The sequence below is a fragment of the Manacus candei genome, unplaced genomic scaffold (genome assembly GCF_025592945.1).
Source record: "Manacus candei isolate 608988 ecotype Guabito, Panama unplaced genomic scaffold, ASM2559294v1 h1tg000018l, whole genome shotgun sequence".
Lineage (NCBI taxonomy): Eukaryota > Metazoa > Chordata > Aves > Passeriformes > Pipridae > Manacus > Manacus candei.
The window spans coordinates 9,682,681-9,702,808 of NW_026138066.1; the positions used below are offsets into that span (position 1 = coordinate 9,682,681).

At 44.6% G+C, this 20,128-nt stretch overlaps 1 protein-coding gene across 1 annotated transcript; it reads left to right on the forward strand.

The window, feature by feature from the left end:
- Positions 1–566: 566 nt before the first annotated feature.
- PRDM4 (PR/SET domain 4) lies at positions 567–19,254 on the forward strand. The gene is made up of 11 exons (XM_051784573.1): positions 567–721; positions 2,266–2,399; positions 3,067–3,252; positions 5,285–6,079; positions 9,186–9,335; positions 10,549–10,667; positions 11,408–11,493; positions 12,789–12,916; positions 13,477–13,791; positions 16,219–16,387; positions 17,452–19,254. Exons 1-11 carry the CDS (start codon positions 711–713, stop codon positions 17,759–17,761), a joined length of 2,403 nt encoding a protein of 800 aa, XP_051640533.1. The 5' UTR covers positions 567–710; the 3' UTR covers positions 17,762–19,254.
- Positions 19,255–20,128: the final 874 nt, after the last annotated feature.

A 20,128-nucleotide genomic window follows, 5' to 3' on the forward strand; every position in this document is an offset into this window, starting at 1 on the left:
AACATGCAGATTGACTTGAGCTGCATATGTGATGACTATCCACGTGTCAGGCGAAAGCAAGCTACAAAACTACTCGCACGCATCAAGAGATTCCTTTGCAATGTCGCCTCAACCGGAGTGGTACATATGAGCCACAAATCAGTTCATAACTGAACGATAATGTGCAGAAGGTAGCTGGTGATGGTTCCAGACGACACGAGACACAACCCTCTAATGACAGCAGACATACACGGATGTAACGGGCAGGCAGTGAGACAGCTGGGAGAATTGTGTGGGAATATTGTGTGGGAATATTGTGTGGAACCACTGTGAGGAAAACCAGAGCACGCATCGCTCCCTTCCGCAGGGCGCGGCACGGGGAGCGCTGGGCAGGGCTCTCGGTGAGCCGGCGGAGCCGGGGCGGGCGGTGAGCGGCCGAGTCCCGGGGCGGTGGCGCCGCTTCCGCCGCCGAGCGCCACAGCCAGGAAGCGGCGCCGTCCCCTCCCGCCGCCATCACCGCCGCCCGCTCCCGCCTCCCCCGCCCGCCCGCGCCGGGCCCGCGCCGCCCGGGGCCCGCCCGGGGCCCGCCCATGAGACGGCGGCGGCGGCGCTGGGGGTTGCGGCCGGGCCGTGCCTGGGGCCGGAACCGGGGCCGGGGGCAGGCGGCGGGCCGGGGCCGAGGGCCCTGATGCGGCTGCGGGCGCTCCGCCGCCGGAGAGGCGCCGGGCTCCATGCACCCCAGGTGAGCACCTCGGAGAGGCGGGCGGGACCCCGGCCGATGGGGCGGGCAGGGGAGGGTGTCCCTAAAGCGTTCAGCGCCTCCCGCAGGCCCCGAGGCTCGGTCCCGGGTCGAAGGTGGTGGTTCCCTCCCTTGGGCATCGCCATCCTCAGCAGCCGCTTGGGCCGGGGGATAAATGCCCTGCCCCGGCGGGCAGCCGGAGCCCTCGGCTCCGTCCCTGGAGGCAGGTGGCAGGGTCGGGCAGTGCGTGTGCGGAGCTGGGTGGACGCGGTGTGAAAGTCGGCGACGCCGTTCGCGCGGCTCAGCCCTCCGGGTGTCAGGTGCTGTGCGGGGGGCTGGGGGCGGACTCGATGGTCCCTATGGGCCCCTTCCGAGATCTTCCGCTGTTAACTCGCTAGAGTTCGGTGTATTTGGCTGTTTTTCCTGGGTGAGCGGTATACCTTTCCTTACTGGAATGGCAGTCTAAGGTCCTGCTCTCCATCAGTACTGCAGCACCTGGGCCTGCTGCTCGCAAGGGCCATGTGACAGGCTGGACCAGCGGGGAGGGCGTTGGGTCTCCTTGCCAGAGTTGTGGCTGCTGTGGGGTAGCTGGTCTGTCCGGCCCTATGAGCTGCCGGTTAGAGCTGCTGTGTGGGCAGGAGGGCCAGGGTGGGCAGAGCATAGGCCAGGCAGAGCTTGTGAAGTTGCGACAAGCATGAGTTGACTGTGCCTCCTTGGTGTCCCCATCCCTATGGACTGGTTTGGGCTGCATGTGCAGCCTGAGACCCCAGAGGATAGATGTGCCTGGAGCTGACATGGTTTGGTGATTTCAGGTGTTGGGCAGCGCGTTGGCTCCTGCAGCTCTACGGCCACTGATGTGGTGTGTGCTCACCTGAGCCATGCAGGCACTCAGGAACCAGTATTTGCTTACTCTGAAATAACGTTGTCATCCATGGTACCAATTTGTAATGGAATAGGAGCATGAAGAACCAGACTGAGGCAGCCTATTAAAATTCTGTACTGTGGCTGTTCTGCAGTGGTAACTCTTGTCACTGTTGGCCTGGTTTGAACTGATGGTGAACTAGAGATTTTGTGTCTATTACCAGTGGGAAGTGATCTCTCCCCCGACTTTGGTTTTCAAACGTGAATGTGGTGTCCAGAAGTCATGAAATTTAAATCAGGTGCTGTTGTCTGAGTATTTGTAACATTCAGCTTGCAAATTGATCTGTGTTCACAATACTTTAATCACAGTGGCTTTGACTGCTAGGAGCGAGACTGTGTTTTCTGAACGGCAAGGAGAAAGCTATGGTCTGATTGTCTTTTTGAACTAGTTTTAAATCCTTATTATTGCTATGTAATCTGGTCAATACGTATTGATCATGATGTGATGACGATGTGAGTGGCTGATGTGCTTTATGCTTAGCTTTCTAAGGCAAAGTTTTTATGTGCCAATGTCTGAGTTTTTTTGCTCAGCCCTTCCTCACTACAGTACAGTCAGTAATCAGGAATGCTCTTGCATCTGTTTCTTTGTCTTTTTTCCCCCTCCCCTCTCTGTTCCCTGGCTCCAGAATGAATGAAATGAACCTGAGTCCTGTAGGGATGGACCAGCTGACCTCATCCTCTGTGAGCAATGCCCTGCCGGTCTCGGGGAGTCACTTGGGGTTGGCGGCGTCCCCCACTCACAATGCCATACCAGCACCAGGTAATGGGGAAAGGCCCCACAAAGGGTATTGCAGCTCATGCTCTGTGTTTTACTGTCACAGGAATGGTCATATCTGAGTAGCAGGGCTTGCTCTGATAGCAAGTCATATCTTTAGCAGGTGGTGAGGTGATGTAGAGTTGGGGAAGGGGAGACCATAAATCGTTGCTGATGTGGGCAAAGCAAAAGGCATGAGTCTTATCAGGCTTACACCTTAGTGGCAGCCTTGTTTTGTTCGGGGAGGGTGGTGGTGGTGTCGGTTTGCACTGTAGGTGAGTAGTAGCAGAGTCCTTTGAAATACAAACTGTAGCTGAAGATCTGCCTCCATCTGTGTCTAATCTCTCTCAGGTGAAAATAATGATTTTTCACCTGTGAAGCAAAATTGTTTTCCTAGCTCTTTTTTTCAGGGGGTTGCACAGACAGAAGTCCATTACAATTGTAAAGTAGAAGCGAGCCCTACAAAACGTATCCAGAAAAGATCTGGCTGTATTCATTCAGGCATGCCTCTCAGTGCTGTGATAACTGATCCTTTCTTTGAAGCTTGCCACCTTACTTTGACAGTACCATGCTGTATTTCCATAGGGAGAGAGCTCCTGAGGAGCTTCATTAGTTTGCGTGTTCCTAAACTTAAGTAGTTCTGTTGAATTTAAATTGGCATTTTCTCTTGCAGGCTTGCCTGTTGCAATTCCAAACTTGGGCCCCTCCTTGAGTTCCTTGCCCTCTGCTCTATCTCTGATGCTCCCAATGGGTATTGGGGATCGAGGAGTGATGTGTGGTATACCAGAGAGAAACTACACCCTACCTCCGCCACCATACCCTCACCTGGAGAGCAGCTATTTCAGACACATTCTACCTGGTAAGTTGTGTGGTGGTGATGGAGGGGAAAAGAAAGAGAAACTGTTTTAAGAGCCACCTGTTTCTGTCCTGAAGCAGGCAAGACTGACTGTTTTGCAGAGCTGTTATTTCCATGCCTTTGTCTGGAGGCTGTTGTGTCATTTACACACCTTTATTTTCAGGTATCTATTGCTGTACTTGTGAATGAAGAGAATTGCAGGGCATTTTCTATTTAAACCAAACCTTTGATTGCTACTCCTGCTTTGGTTTTAAGATTAACAGAAAACAAAGCATGCCTGGGTTCTGTCTCCAGTGTCTTACAGTTTGAAAGCTGCTTCTATTTTTCTTCTCCTATAGGCTGAAGCAGTACTTAATATGTGCATAACGGTAGGTCACAACAGTTCAAAGCTCAAAAAGGGCAAACCATCAGCTGAGGAGTTTGGGCTCTTTCCCACCTGTTTAGCCCATGGCACATTTTTTCTTTGTTGTTGTTCAAGGTTGATTTCCAAAAGCCTAACATACTGACTTGTATCTTGATTCCTCTCTCATGTGTGCTTTAGATATAAATGTAGAATTTAACATGTTGGTATGTGAACACACAGAAATCAGAGCTTTAAATATAGTCCTTGTTTTGTTTTGTAGCTAAGATTGGCAGGGTGGAAGGGTAGTTAAACTTCTTCAGGGTGACCCAGTGGGTGTTGTTGGTTCAACCTAGGTTAGGGAAAAAAGCTATAGCAGCCCAGATCTCATCCAGCTTCCTGTTGACTAATGGCTGAATTTTCCAGCTGCTTAGGAGTAACCTTTCCTACTGCATAACCTGCCTGCCTGTTTAGTGAGCAAAAAGTACATGAAGAGAGTGCATTAGGACCAAAAGTATTTGCCATTCTTCTGAGCTGGAATAATCTTTCTAGTTCCTGTGATGTTTAGTCTGATGTTTCGCAGGGCTCTTCCATGAGTCATCTTGCTGCTTTCAGGGCTCCTCCTTGTTCAAGCCACAAGGCAGCATTGCATGCAGAATATTTGATCCAGCTGATTAAATTAAACTGTCCATTTCTTGGCTTAGTCATTTTTAATGGGGTTATGCTGCAGAAAGAATATCCGTGTTTGCATCCTTGTAATAACAGACATATTTGAATGGAACACACTTCCAGATCAAATGGCTCATAGGGTTGAAGGCCAAAAAAGAAACATGCTGACTCAGATCTTCCAGAATCTGGAAAATCTGCCCCTCTCTCTGCTGAAAATACTGTTTACTTGAATGTGCAGATGTATTTCTTCCAAAGATTTTTTTTTTGTTTTAGTGTGTAAATACAGGTGTTTCTTCATACCGTAAGTTTGAAGGTTGTTTGATTTTTTTGAGAGACTTTCCAGAACTACCAGAAAAGATGTTAGGGTTTCTGATTTAAATTTAACCAAGCTATTGTTTTAGGAGAAACAACGTATTTTTCATGTAAGGAAAGAGAGCAGATGAGTCATGATATCTGTGAGAGACCTTATCTGTGTCCTTCAGAACTGCAATTGATGATCTCTGAGGTGGACAGTTGTGCCACTTAGTCTTAGAGGAAGGAAGTAGTCATTGTTAAAACTTAAATACCTAAGCAAAAATGATGTATCCTGGAGAATTGTTTTTTCTTCTAGTGAAGATGAACCAGAGTTATCAAATTATAGATTCCTCTAGCAGTCCTTCATCCTTTGTGAGCTAGTTCTTGAGAATGAAAAATTAAGCCTAAAATGTGAAGAACCCCTTTCTGATTGAGTCTTTGTGCTGAGGAGCCAAGGTTGCATTCTGCCAAAAACTTGGCTGTTCAGAGTTTGAGAAATAACTAGAGACTTGCTCTGTTGAATTTGCTGTCAAATGATATTTTGACAAGAGTGTTGGGTTCATGTATGTTTGTGAGGCATGTTTTAGATGTAATGGATTTTAATTGGAGATAATGTAGCGAACGTCTTCAGGGATCTGGGTCTCAATGTACTCTGCTGGGATTGATTTTTGTTCGAGATTTGAAAACTGATGTAACCTCACTGTCTTCTTTTTCTCCCTCTCTTCCTATCAGGTATCTTATCGTACTTGGCGGACAGACCACCACCTCAGTACATCCATCCCAACACTATAAATGTTGACAGCAATCCAGCATTGTCAGTCTCCAACAATCCATCGGCCCTAGATCCCTACCAGCCCAGTGGAACCGTGGGGCTGGAACCAGGGATTGTCTCCATGGACTCCCGCACAGTGAACACTCATGGTCCTCAAAATCTGCATCCTAGTGACAGCCATGAGGTAGCACTGGATACTACAATCACCATGGAGAGCGTTTCGAGGGTAACCAGCCCTATCTCCACAGATGGGATGACAGAGGAGCTCACGATGGATGATGTAGCCGGGGATCATTCACAGATCCCAAATGGCTCCCGGAGCCATGAACCTTTATCCGTAGACACAGTGGGGAGTAACTTGACATCGGACGCTGTGGGACACGGCGGTGTCATTCCCATTCACGGTAGCACTTTGGAACTCCCTGTCGTCATGGAGCCCGACCACATTGCCGGGCGAGTGACAGGGATATCGGACAGCACACTAAATGACTCCATTCATACTGTGGCCATGAGCACCAACTCCGTGAGTGTGGCGCTCTCTACCTCACACAACCTCGCTTCCCTGGACTCAGTAGCCTTGCATGAAGTGGGCCTCAGCCTCGAGCCAGTGGCGGTGTCTTCCATCAATCAGGAAGTAGCCATGGGGCCAAGTCATGTGGATGTGTCTGCAGACAATCTTGCCTTTGTACCACCCTCTCTGCAAATGGAAGACTCCAATTCCAACAAGGAGAATATGGCAACCTTGTTTACCATATGTGAGTGGACATTTCCTGCTTTCTTGGGGTAGGGTTTGTCATGCAGCTATTGTCGAGTGGGATGACAGGACTCTTGTTGCTAGTCTTACAGATTAATGGTAAAAGAAATGCTGTTTAACAAGTCCACGAAAGTTGGAACATCTGCAGTGCCAGATTAACTGTGCTGAAATGACAATATTTGGAAGTAGACATAGTAGGATGTTTTAGCATAATTCTCTTTGTATCCATCTCCCATGTTGCCTTGAGGTTGAAAGCTGAGTCTTTATGAACCTCTTGCCTTCTGTGGATATGCAAATATTATAGTTTGAAATGAGAGTTTTTTGTTTTTAAAGTCACATCACAAGTGCATGAAAAATACACAACAAATACCACCACAAGCCATACATTCAGTCAAGTGGGTATAATTGTTGAGTATGACATTATGTGATTTTGCAAAATTTTTATTAAAACATGAGCAATCAACATGAAAATGTTATTCTCAACAGGACCTGCTGGAAAAAAAGAGCAAAGAGGGAAGGAACATTTTAATATTTCTAATTATTCTCATCAAAGCACTTTAGTCCAGAGGTTAGTTGATCTCATAGGGAGAGAGGAGCACTGAGTATTGCACTCTCAATCCTGTTATCATTCAAGGAGTGGTGTTTGAGAACTGTGAAGTTCTCATTTGCTGGGACAGAGATTTGAACTTTGACCTGCAGCATGTCTGGATTCTCATCTCTAAAGCATAAGGTCAGCTTTTATAATCATTTTTATTAGCTGTGGTAGCATTGCTGAGGGCTGCTCTTCATGCAGCCTGGCCCTACAACTGCCAGGACCTTATGGTTAGCTTTGCCTGCAGAACATGCTTTAAGAAATTGGAAGACAGAGCACCTTGGTTAGAACTGGGAGAGGTGCAGTTTGGTGCAAAGTGTCTAGTCAGACAATTGAATTAAACTTTTTGTTCTGTGGGATAAAATATAACTTAAAATCAGGTGGGCATAGAACTGTGATGAATTTACCACTCCTAAAGGAAGAGTTTTGCAGTTAATGCACTCAGAAGTTCCTAAAGGCATCTGTTGCGTGTTGAGCAAATAATGATCAAAATACTGTGGAATCCAACATGCTTGTGGTGAAATCACTTCTCTTATTCAAAGTGGGATTGGAAGTGCCAGTTTATTGTTGCTATACTTAACATAGTCCTAAGCTGTTTCCCAGATGATGCTCCCCTTTGGTAGGATAATAAAATGGCTGTTGCATGCCTAGTGCTTTCATGTGATTTGCAAAGCAGATTCTTGACTTGGGAAGGTTTAAATTTTAACTTTGTATTGTTGTTTTTAAACTTCTCGTGAATAAAACATGAATTTGTGTCCAGACAGGTGACAGCAAGGACAAGGAGTTGGTTTAGAGCCCCTTGGTGGTTTTTCCTCACTGAGAAGACAGGAGTCAGGGCCTTTTTCAGAAAACTTTTTACACTGTTCTTAAGCAGGAAATAAGAAGTGTGCCTTTGCTACAGTCTTGAATGTTTGTGAAACTTCTAAGTAACCCCTTTTATGGTCATCTTTGTTGACAGTTCTGGGTATCCAAATCAGTGAAGTAATGACTGGGGTTTTTTGTTTGTTTGGGTTTTTTTGGCATTATTTGGAAAGGACAGGCATGGAAAGTGTATTTGACTTTCTGTAGAATGTGAGATTTTTTTTTCAACTTCTTAAAAATATATGAATCCCTGAACCTTTCCAAGTGGAAGTGTCTCATGCCTAGAAGCTTTCTTCCTCTGCCTCTCCTTGGAGCTGTAGTTGGTGCGTGCTAGGCAGTGCTTAAAAGCAGCTGTTCCAGATGGTGGTTCTCATACTCAGATCTGGCTGTTGTCATTGCTTTACTCCTGCATATCACCTGTGCACATGAAGCAATGCTTATATAGGCTCTACCTAATAATTTTTTGAATACCTTGCTATCTGTAACTGTGTAGTTGCTCAAACTGTACTTTTTGGGGGTCCGATTCTGGTACTCTGATGTATGAAGGGAATGTCTGAAAATTATCTTTAAACATGTAAGAATGGAGCTGCTGTTTAGGCCTGCTGAAGACTAGTTCTGCAATAGGTCTTTTATAATGGAGTTGGGTCATCAACAGGCCAAAGAAGGTCTTTGTGGAGATCCTGATTAGTTAGCTGAGCATCTCTCTTCTTCAGAATAGTGATTCATCTGGAGAGTGGTTGCTGAGTAGGTGTTGGTTGCTCCATCTGTAGAGAATTAAAATTACATAGTTTTTCTAGATGAAATAATAATGCTGTAGAGAGCATTTTGTGATGTACCTTTTCTCAGAGTTATTAGACTGAAGACTTTCAGTGGTTTCTTTTTCAGCAGTACTTCTGCTGAATGACAGACTGGGAAAGCGATGGTACTGATTCTTCTTGGGTTTTTGTTTTTGTTCCATTCAGTGACATACTCATACTGTATGAGTTTATTGCAGTGAGTCCTTCAAAAGTAACAGTAAAGTGAGGTTTTTGCTGCTGTGAAGATTTACATTTGAATCTGAATTCAAATGGAGGTAAGGGGATATCTGGGTTCACATTAGAAACATTTTAGAAAGAAGACCTTTCTATCCCCTTGCACAGATATCCTTGAGGTTCTACATGCAAGAAGTGCTTCTGGTAAATTCCAAAAATGTATCCAGTTAGAAAGTGTTTGGTTAGGTATGTCATAGATTTTTCTGCCAATAAAGTTCATTTCACTTGTGATCAGAGTGAAAATGGCTCTCACATCATCAGCGTTGCTGCCAGCTCTGGGGAGACTACTATCCATTTTGCAGTAAGGTTGATGAAGAGTGGACTCTGTCCCATTGCTAGATTCCCCTGCAGGGATACTCTGGAGTCTAGGAAGGTAGGTAGAGATTCTCACATTTGATCTGAATTGGACAGGAACAGTGACATCTATGTCAGTGCCCATCTGACTGTAATAATATGGTCTGTATTCTTCTGAGTAAAACATATTTTCTGGACAAGTTGAACCTGATAGAACCAGGCTTTGTCAGGAACTGAGCTGAAGCATATTGGTAGAGAGCTGATTGCTCCCAAGAGCATGGGAGCTGTTGCATCTTTTTAATCCCTGTTGTCCTTTTCCCTCTGCGCAGGGTGCACACTGTGTGACAAGGCGTATCCGTCAGACTGCCCAGACCACGGGCCCGTCACCTTTGTCCCTGACACCCCGATAGAGAGCCGAGCCCGGCTTTCTCTCCCTAAGCAGCTCGTCCTCCGGCAGTCTATCATGGGAGCTGAGGCGGGTAAGAATCATGTTACTGTGTGTTTCTCTGCAACAGTTTAAAATACACTCACTGCCTGAAATCCAAAACCATGGGGATATTAATGTGGGAAAGAAACACTGGAGTAGAGAGGTGCTTCCCTCATCCGTAATCACCCTGACTTACATTATCCAAGAACTTCTTGTGCTCTGGTTACTGCATAGACTTCAACTATACTGTAGGGCTGTTGCCATAGTGTGGCACATCGTAAGGTCAAGCACAAGCAAGATATGGTGTTTATTTTTATCGTGTTGGACAACTCAGGCACAGCTTTGATAAGAAAACATTGCAGCGGTTGCAGTTTGGGAGAAGGCAACAATTAGAAATAATAGAGGAGATTTCTGTCTGCTCGTTCATCAGCTTGGTTTGCTACCTGTGAGTCTTCTGGACTTCTGCACTGTCATTGGAGTATTGATCATAAGTGCCTCTATTTCTTTCCCTCCCTTCATTTACATTTGGCATGTAGGCTGTGACCTTGTCACTGGATGTGGACCTTGTTACTGTATTTCACACCATTGTCACCTGGAAATCGAAGAGTACAATGCAATACCCTAAGGATCTGAAGGCTAGAGAAGAATGTGATTATTGGCTTGCTTAGTGATGCTGCTTGTTGAGAGTAGATTACATCTGTTCTTTTCAAGCTGCACTAGTTTCCAGTTTATTCCTAAAAGCTACTCAGTGTATTCATGTAGACCAATATATATAAATGTTTAATAATTAATAATATACATGCAGGAATCCCTCTGCCCATGACAGAAATACAGCTGCCTCTGGGGAGAAATGCAGAAGCTGCTTAACAATGCCCAGCAACAATTCTGGAAATTCCTGGGGATTAGGTAGGCAAAATGTAGTTACTGAAACTAGTATTTTCTGCTTCTGCAGAAAGTGCCATGAAAACTTTAGTTGGTACAAGTGGCTAGGATGTTAGTTTTATAGCTTACTGAAAAGTAAATTACTTGCTTCTGACAAAATAAATATTTATCATTAGAACAAAGCGGCTCCCAATAGTGTCATGTGGTGGTGGTGGTTCTTGTCTCCGCCTTAGGTGTGTTTCACATGTGAAGTAGAAGCTTTGATGATCTTATGCCTAGATATTATCCCTGGAGCATTATCTCATAAACCTCCCACTTCTTTATTATGCATGATTAGTTGTTTAAATCATTGAGTTTTTCAGATTTGGGTCTTCTCCTGATAGGTGTGTGGACACGAGAAACCATTCCTGTGCGGACTTGTTTTGGACCTTTGATCGGACAGCAGAGCCATTCTCTGGAGGTGGCCGACTGGACAGACAAAGCAGCCAGTCACATCTGGAAGGTCAGTGGGTGTTCTGGCTCGTAGATCTGCCAACATGCCTTTATCTGGTGAAACTTGCCACATGACACAGCAACTTCAACGTTACCATCCTTGCCAAAAGTAAAGCAATTTGATTGTTTAATGCTTAATATCAGCATAACAGAGCTGTATGCCATGTAATATGCTGGCAATCAATTCTGAAGTACAAAAATATTTTTTAATGCCTTTTTTTTTTATAGGGCTATATGTGGTTTCCACTGTTTGTGTGGAGTTGCAGCAGAGATTGTATATGATTCACTAGGCAGCACTTGTTTGTTTCGTATCACTGTTTATTGAAAGTTCCCCAAGGTGATGAATGATTTGTTTTAGGAAAGATGCTTTAAAGCTTTCTTTTCCCCATCGTTTCATGTTCAGAAAATAAACTTGATTTATATAAATAAAACATGTACTGTTTGCCCAGATATTATTATTCACAAAACTTGGTTTGTAAGAAAAGCAGTCAAATGCATTTCTGGTGGGAGCTAAAGGTGATGTATGGGAAGGATGCTGATAAACAGGTTTTCTGGCCTCCCGGGTAGCAGAGAAGTCAAGATTGCCGTGTGAAGAGGAAAATAAGGAGTAAAAACAGGGCTGTGGTCTTGGCAATGGCAATGGAGACTTCTCAGCTTGTTCTAGGTAAACACATCCTCTCTTAAAGAAGCTGGCTTTGACTGCATTTATTGCTGTACTTTATCCTAAGATTGCATTTGTTTTCCTGATAGATCTATCACAATGGTGTCCTGGAGTTCTGCCTCATTACAACTGATGAAAATGAATGTAACTGGATGATGTTCGTACGCAAAGCCAGGTGAGAACCACCTGTACTGTGCTAAGTAGCTTTGAGTCTTGAGCTGCAGGCTCATAGAAGGCTGTACAGAAAAGAGAAAGATAAGGATCACAGAATATTCTGGGTGGGAAGGGACCCACAAGAATCATCGAGTCCAACTCTTAAGTGAGTGGTCCATAGGGGGATCAAACCCAGACCTTGGCAATATTAGCACCACGCTCTAACCATCTGAGCTGATCTTGGGGTGTACTGGAGAGTGTGCACTGCTGCACTGCCTGCCCAGAGGGGTGTGAGCTCAGGGCCAAGGGACCTTCAAGAGTTACCTGGGCATCTTGAACTGGTGGGGAGAATGAAACAGTAGACACAGTGGAGAATGTTACAGGAGGACTGGTACACAAGCTGTCCTAAAATAGCCCCAGACTTGCCCCCATACTTTGTTTCCCTTGTTCTAAAGCTTTAAACCAGGTTCTTTTTATAGTAACTTATTGTGTATTAGGTTGTTACTGCTTTCCCTCCCTATTCCTTTTGGATACGTCTGTGAAGGTGATGTTGATTGTCCTTTTGATTTTAATACTTTATTAGCAAAGTGTGCCTGAGTTCTTTTGGCCAAGTTCCAAGCTCTTACAGCTTGCAAAAGCTGTCCTTTTCAGTCTTTCCAGAGCCTGCAGTGAAAACTATCTGGACTGGCTTAAGTATTGCTCCATCCATAGTCCACCGAGAAGGCTTTGCTCTGTGACACAAAGTAGGTTTCTCCTAGAGTTCACTTCATTGCTCCCATATGCAAGAGTCAAGAAATGTAATGCTTGATCTCCCACTGCAGTGGGGCAGTTTGCTGGTTTCAAACACTGGGAACAAACACGTGCAAGATACTGCTTCAAAAGATCAGTGACCACATCTTGGAAGTGGAAATCAAGAGGATTTTTTTTAAAATAATTTTGCTTTAAGGTGTTATTGATATTTTCTCCCTCATGCATTCTCTATTTCTTGAGGGAGTTAATGTGAAAAATACATAGATTTCTGTAGTTTCTTAGGAGATCATAAACTCTCTTCTCTCAGCCCACTCCAATGTGTATTAATAATATTCTCAGCAGTAGTGTGAAAAATGCATCATTTGGTGGAGCAGATTGGCTCTCAAGGTCCAGTTTTCCTTTCCTTTAATAAAGAAGGACAGAAGTGACAGACATGAAAGTTTTCATAATGTGCTGAGAAGCACTGAGGTTCTCTCACTACCTATTTATAGGAATCTCCATCTTTTCTCTCTCAAAAAGTCAATACTTCTGGAGGGCTTTTATTCATACCTCTTGTTATTGCTATAGGAACCGGGAAGAGCAGAATCTGGTAGCTTATCCTCACGATGGAAAAATTTACTTCTGCACCTCTCGGGACATCCCACCTGAACATGAGCTTCTCTTTTATTACAGTCGGGACTATGCACGACAGCTTGGTAAGTAAGCACTCATTTTTGTTGGCTTTGCAGGGAGTACCCACCTTGAATTCCCTTTTAGTGCCATCCCTGGGTGCTGTGACTTGGGAGTGCATTATGTTCCTTCTCAATTTCTATTGGTGCATGTCATAGTTTCCTTTTACATTTCATGACTACAGAGTACCATCTTTTAAAAGAAACATTCCCCTATCTAATTCCACTGATCAGGAGTAAAAGATCACAGTTTTGAAGAAAGAGTGTTGTTTTTCTTCTGTTCGTCCACTAAGGGATGCTAAGGGAGTTTTGCTAGCTGAAGATGTTCCTATCCTCCCTCACCTGTGGTTGTGATAATTTTGATTTGGTAGAGCTGTGCTCAAAACTGTTTCAAAGTTTGGCCCCTCAAAACATTTGAAATGACCTACCTAGAAATGTTGAAAAGCAAGCACTGTAGCTGAAAGGAACAAAGGTGAAAAAATCTCTGCAGCTGGCTTTGCTACCACAGACAAAGTGTTTACATGGATCTTGCTCATGCTGTTAGCCCTTACCATGCCTCATTAAAAGTGATGCTTTTGTGCTCACAGGTGTCCCTGAACATCCAGACGTGCACATCTGCCACTGTGGAAAGGAATGCGCTTCCTATGTGGACTTCAAGGCCCATTTGAGCAGCCATATTCACAACCACCTCCCCAGTCAGGGGCACAGCAGCAACCATGGGCCAGGCCACGGAAAGGAAAGGAAGTGGAAGTGCTCCATGTGCCCCCAGGCTTTCATCTCCCCTTCCAAGCTCCATGTCCACTTCATGGGGCACATGGGCATGAAGCCGCACAAGTGCGATTTCTGTAGCAAAGCTTTCAGTGATCCCAGCAACTTACGGACACACCTCAAGATACACACAGGTGAGGGTTGGGGGCTTTATAGAGATGCCTCTACTAGGAAATCATTGGGGCAGGGTCTGTTTTCTCTGATTCCATGGCCAGTTGGCAGAGCAGAGATTGCATCCGTAAATATAAGCTCTTAGAAACACAGAATCATAGAATATTTTGGATTGAAAGGGACCTTTAAAAATAATACTCCAAAATCCCCCACCATGGACAGGGACATCTTCTGCTAGATCAGTCACTCCGAGCCCCATCCAGCCTACCCTCGAACAGTTCCAGTGGTGGGGCCTCACCACTGTAAAAAAAAAAAAAAGTCTTCTTTATGTTTGATTTAAATCTGTTTTCTTTCAGTTTAAAAGCATTGCTCCTTGCCCTTGTTACTCCAGGCCTTGGTAAAAAGTCTCTCTTTCTTGAAATCCCCCTTTAAGTACTGAAAGGCTGCAATAAGGTCTCCCTGGAACCTTCTCTTCTGCAGGCTAAACAGCCCCAACTCTCAGCCTGTTTTCACAGAAGAGGTGCTTCAGCCCTCTGACTATCTTCATGGCCCTCCTTCAGACCTGCCCTAACATCCCCATGTCTTTCTTGTACTGGGGACCTTAGAACTGGATGCAATACTCCAGGTGGAGTCTCAGAAGAGCAGATAAGAGGAGGAGAATCGCCTCCCTCAACCTGCCTTTCTAAGAATGGATTCTTAGATTCATGTCTGTCTACAGGAATGATCTCCAGTCCATGTTGACCCCACTTAATGCCTGAGCAGTGCCTGAGAGAGCGCCGGTTGGGTGCGATAGGAGTGAGCTGGATTCAGTGGTCTGGGTGCTTATAGAAAAGTATGTAGACCTGTGATTTGGTTGATTGTGCCATGTCTAAAAACATTTGATGATTGCATCTAATTGGCTTCATCTGGGAGACAGAAAACCTTTGTTCCCACACAGCAGGTCCAGTGCTGGTAGCTGTGATAAAACAAGGATTCCCTTCTGCTTGCAAGAAGGACACCAGGTTTGAGAGCTATTAATGTGGCCAGTTGTCCACTTAAATACAGGCCTGAGATCTTTCCTACTTGAATTGTTTTTTGTCTTAAGGAAATGGCACAAAACTGAAATTGGCAACTGTAGCATCAGACTGTTATGGATTAGGCTCAGCTGTGTCACTCATCAAAAGTAAAGTCTGAACATGCTGTTGACTTCTGTGGGCATTGGGGTATCACTAGAGACTTTGGGGATAAAGGGGAAATTGCCAGCAGATCAGGGAATGAGCACTAACAGAGGAAAACAAAATAGAGATTTTTCAGCTGTGTAAGAAGAGATGAAATATGAAAAGGCATGGATTTAACACTGAGGGAGGACAGGGGAGAGGGTGAAGGTCAGGTTACAGGCCAGCAATTGACGGTTGGATATTTTTGCCTATTGGGAATCAAAGAATGCAAGTCACTGAACTGGAAAAGGAATAAAACTGGGGGTTTGGTGCCTCAAGTCAAGCATAGGAAGCTGTAGGCTCAGTAGTCAGGAGTTTTAATAAACTGATCAACTACAAATGTGATATACACAACCTCAGAACACTCAGTGGGGTGGGATTCAAATGGTATTCAAACTTAGTCTGAATTCAGTAGCGTGCAGGGCTTTTGAACTATTTCTGACAAAGAATAGTGGAAGAACTACAGATAAGTGCAAAAATGGGATAAAACATAGAAGTTATCAAAGGGCCAGTGAGCTTTGTACCTGTGTGTTTGTTAGATAAGAGAACTTGTTTTTGTAGACAAAGGCAATGCAGTGCTTCAAATGTGGCTGGGCTCTGGTAAGGCATCAGATACGGTTCCTGTGGGAAATGGGATGTGGAGATGGGGATGTACTAATGTACAGTAACTAGATGGTTACCATGGTTACTATTACAAAAGAAGCTAACATTGTTTTTACTGAAGAATTCATCTTGGATAAGACTAGTCCTGTTAAGTGTTTGCCTGAATTTCTTCACTGAAAAATTTACAGACCTGCTGGGGCTGTTCTGATGTACAGAACAGGGAGGCACAGTTGGTGTGGAAGAAGCAGAAAGCTGATCACACAGGAAAGACTGACTGACCATGAGCAGTGGAGGAAGAGGAATCAATGGTGTTTAGAAGGACAAAGTGCAGAAACGTGCATCACACAAGGGGCTCGGTGGTTTGATACAGTATCATGAAGTTTTTTTGGCTTGGAGGCATGGGGGATTGAAAAGCTTTGGGAATGTTGAAATCAAATGCCTGTTATTTCCATAGCTAGATCTAGACTGTAGAACTAAGTAGGCCTTTATGCTGAGTCTGAAGGAACTGCAGGAGGAAACAGGTTCTCTTCACAAAGAAAGTGCCTTTCTTCGGGGTAACATTTTCTTTTTCAGCAGTGGTTAGGCTTGTTTGCTTCCTGTATTTCTTGGGACACTGACTGTCAACTTGTGGGTGTATGTGTGTAACCCCAGGTCAGAAGAACTACCGCTGTACCCTCTGTGACAAGTCGTTCACCCAGAAGGCCCACCTGGAATCGCACATGGTCATCCACACTGGGGAGAAGAACCTCAAGTGCGATTACTGCGAGAAGCTGTTCATGCGGAGGCAGGACCTCAAGCAGCACGTACTCACTCACACGCAGTAAGTGATCTCACAGGGTGAGTGCAGTTAATGAAGCTGAACAGCCCAAGAGAGAAGCTCCAGTTTGCAAATAGCTTGGCCTAGGGAGTACAGATTGGTTCACTCTCTAAAATGACAGAGAAGTCAGTCTGGACAAAGTCCTTGTTGTACTGGCTGCAGTTGTCCAGTTCTAGTGTTTGCAATGTTTTAATGACACAGTAAATTCCAGGCATGCTACTTGTCTTGTGAAATGGCTGTCTGAAGTGTTCATCATTTTGAACAGAGAAGGGGTTGTTTGACTTACACTCCATTCTCTGCTGAGAACTGCTTACACATCCCAACATGACCACAGAAAGACCATAACCTCCTCACTGCTATTCTCGTCAAGTAGCTTGTTAGTGAACTCTGCCTCTATGCACTAGGGATGGGGTGCTGCAATTCCCAGCCCTGTCTTCCCTGCAGGCCTCACTCAAGCACTTGGTCTCCTCCTCCTCCTGTAGGCAGATCCCTACCCACAGTCCTGTGCCAGGCCAGGTCTTTTGCTCTGAGAATCTCTCCATCCTGTATATTTACTCCCAGTCAAAAAAAAAAAAAAAAGAAAAGCCTAGTCTTAAAAACTTACTTCCCCAAAGCTAGTTCCTTTGCTTATTTCATTTTTAGCATCTGGTTCTTGTACTCACTTGGAATCTATTGCTGCTTCTGTCATGCTGCCTAGGAGACAGTGTATTGTAGTGAGCATGAGTGAGAGAGGCAGACAGACTTGCCTGGCTGCTTGTTCCTACAGCCTGAGCCAGGAGCACTACTGCTGGGAGGTATTTTGCACTGTCATCTGCAGAATTTGTTGCAGTCTAGTAAGGTCCTCAAGCTTAGCATTTATGGCTGAGGATTGTTAACACTCAGCAACTTTGTTGTCTTATTTCTTCCCTGTGCCCCCTGCTCCCCATTTACGAAGGGTGGGAAGGAGTGAGACTGACCTTTCCATCAGGGCAACATCTCTGCTCTTGCCAAAACATGTGCCTTAACCAGTATTTTAATACTATATCAGCTGCCTTGCAGGAGCAAACTCACTTTTTTATGTCTTGCAGAGAACGGCAGATCAAGTGCCCCAAGTGTGACAAGCTGTTTCTGAGGACAAATCACCTGAAGAAGCATCTCAATTCACATGAAGGAAAGAGGGACTATGTCTGTGAAAAATGTTCCAAGGCTTATTTAACCAAATATCACCTCACTCGCCACCTAAAAATATGTAAAGGCCCCACATCCAGCTTGTCAGCCCCAGACGAAGAAGAGGAGGAGGATTCAGAGGAAGAATTAATAGACTCTATGAGGACTGAAGACTGTAGGATTAACAATGGAGTCTATTCAACAGGTGATGCCCTCTCTGGACACAAATGAAGAAGAGGGGGACATTTTCTTGGATAAGTAGGGAAGGAAAAAACCCTCTTCCTTGTTTCCCCAGTCAACAATGTATGTCAGGTGAGGAGTTTTCCTTCTGTTTTGGTCTCCACACTACCACCACTTAATATACTCTGTAGCCAAAACACTGACTGAGACTGGATCATGCCTGCACAAGTAAAGAGTTGCTAAGAAGGAAATGTGAGGCAAGGAGATTTTTTCACACACGCTGTGCATACTTCTTTTCCAAATCACTCAGATTAATCCATCCAGTGTTGGGACACGTCACACCTTGCATAGCCCTTTAAGCAAAAAGCCACAACCCAGAAATGTAGTTGAGTGATTGCAGTGAACTGTAAGCCAACTGTCCTTAACTGCCCAAGCCATGACATGAAGAGAAACAAACAAAAAATGTATTTTGTTTTTTTAAAACTTCTTCACTGGAGGATGTGATTTGGCACAAAGCAAAGACTTAACAATGCTCAGGTTTCCTTCTTAAAACAAAACACTTCGGTTTAAAAATAAAAAGAAAGGCCAGTGAAATCAGCCCTTGCAAACAATGCCATTACCCCACTACAGAGAATCAAAGATTGGCTTTTGGATAACAGTTATTGCCTCCTCTCCCTCGAGTTCACTAGAACGTGTAAGCAGGTGAAGGGATAAAGACTGTATAGACTCAGTAAGGACGAGGCTTACAGATGATCAGGCAGTGTTTACAGTATATATTACTCCTTGTGCTGTAAACCTTTTACCACCTAGAATGATGGGAGGGTTTGCTGCTAATATTATTTATGGAATGAAGATTATTACATTTGGTTGTTTTCTTTTGAAATAATTAAAAATGTGGCTCTTCTCAAATGTTCTTTTTTTTAATATTTACATATTCTGAAAAAAAGGTTCCTATTTCTATAAATATGCTAAGAGAAATAACAACACTTTTTAATCATCTGCCTCTCACAAGCTTTCCTGGGACATGAAGAGGTAGGAGCACCTCCATGAATAGGTGCAGCTGAAGAACTGGTCTTTAAACTCTGTAGATTTCCTGTGTCACTTCTCTGGCTGTGCTGCAAAAGAAGAGTCATCTGAGTTCTGTGCTCTTGACAAGGTAATTGGAGGTTTCCTTGTGAAAGAGGCTCTGCTTCTTGCCCTAAACGGCCCAAGCTCAGCTGTACCTTTCTCTGTCCCCTGTATTTCCTTGAGAGCTCCCAGGGTTCTTCAAACCTGAAAATGCTTGCCCTCAGATCAGTATGTGACTAAAAAGCTCCAGAGAGACAAGTTGTGAGATTTTGTTACGTCAAGGGAAAGATGTGTTGCTTTCAGTAATGCAATTTCTTCCTGAAACACAAAGCAACTTCTAGAGCTGCAGTGCCAATTATAATACTAGAGGTATAAGAGAAGTCACTACCCTCAAAGAGCTTAACACAAAGCATTTATTTCAAATTAAAGCTTTAAAAAACTTTAAGCTTTTCACTGGAGAGCACTTGAACAGAAGTGGTTCTCAGTACTGCTTGGCAGAGACAGGAGGGAGGCAGGAATTCCAACCCATCCAGAGTATTCCTGCAGAGCCATGGTGAACACCTGTCATCAGACTAGAAACAGCTGAAGTGGATTTAGAAGCAGCCACTTACCCTTGAGGGATAGGAAGGAAAGATCTAACCCTTTTCCCCAGCCTTTTTCCCATCTGCAGTTTGTAGTGTTACAATTTACTTGCTTTACCTCACCACAGTGAGTTACAGTGCTTAGGGTGGAAAGCAGTGGGGAGCCGTGACAGTGCAGCTGCTTTGACACCAGTGGCTTTAATACCCAGGGCATTTTGCAGACACCTTCAGTGTGGGAAGCACTTCACAGGAGGGTAAGAGTATCATTTAACTTCTTGGTCTGGGGTAAGGCACTCGGGTGCTCCATTTTAAATGCGAGGAAATTGTTGGAGTCACAATCCTTGATTAGGTTCCTGATGCTGGAAACAAAGATCTTAAGTTGGTGGCTCAACTGATACTCAAAACGTTCCTGTGCCTTCAGGTGTTGGGCAGAAACACCTGGGTGGGGTGATGAACATGAGTACATAACACAGAGCTTTCACCAGAGACAGGGACCTGCTGAGATCCCAGCCCTCGTTTTTTTGTGTCCTGACAGCTTCTCATCCTTTCCAACTAGCAGCTCCTTCTTTCAGTTCAAATTCTCTTAAAATATATTACAGTTGGAGCTTGAAGAAAAACTCAATACCTTGCAGCATCAGTCAGCTTCAGGTGCTGTGGAACTGGGGAAAAGAAACACCCAATCTTGATGGATGGAGCTGGGATATTTCTGGTTTGATACTGGTGAGCTGAATGTTAGAAATACATTTCAAGATTCTACTGGGGATGCCAT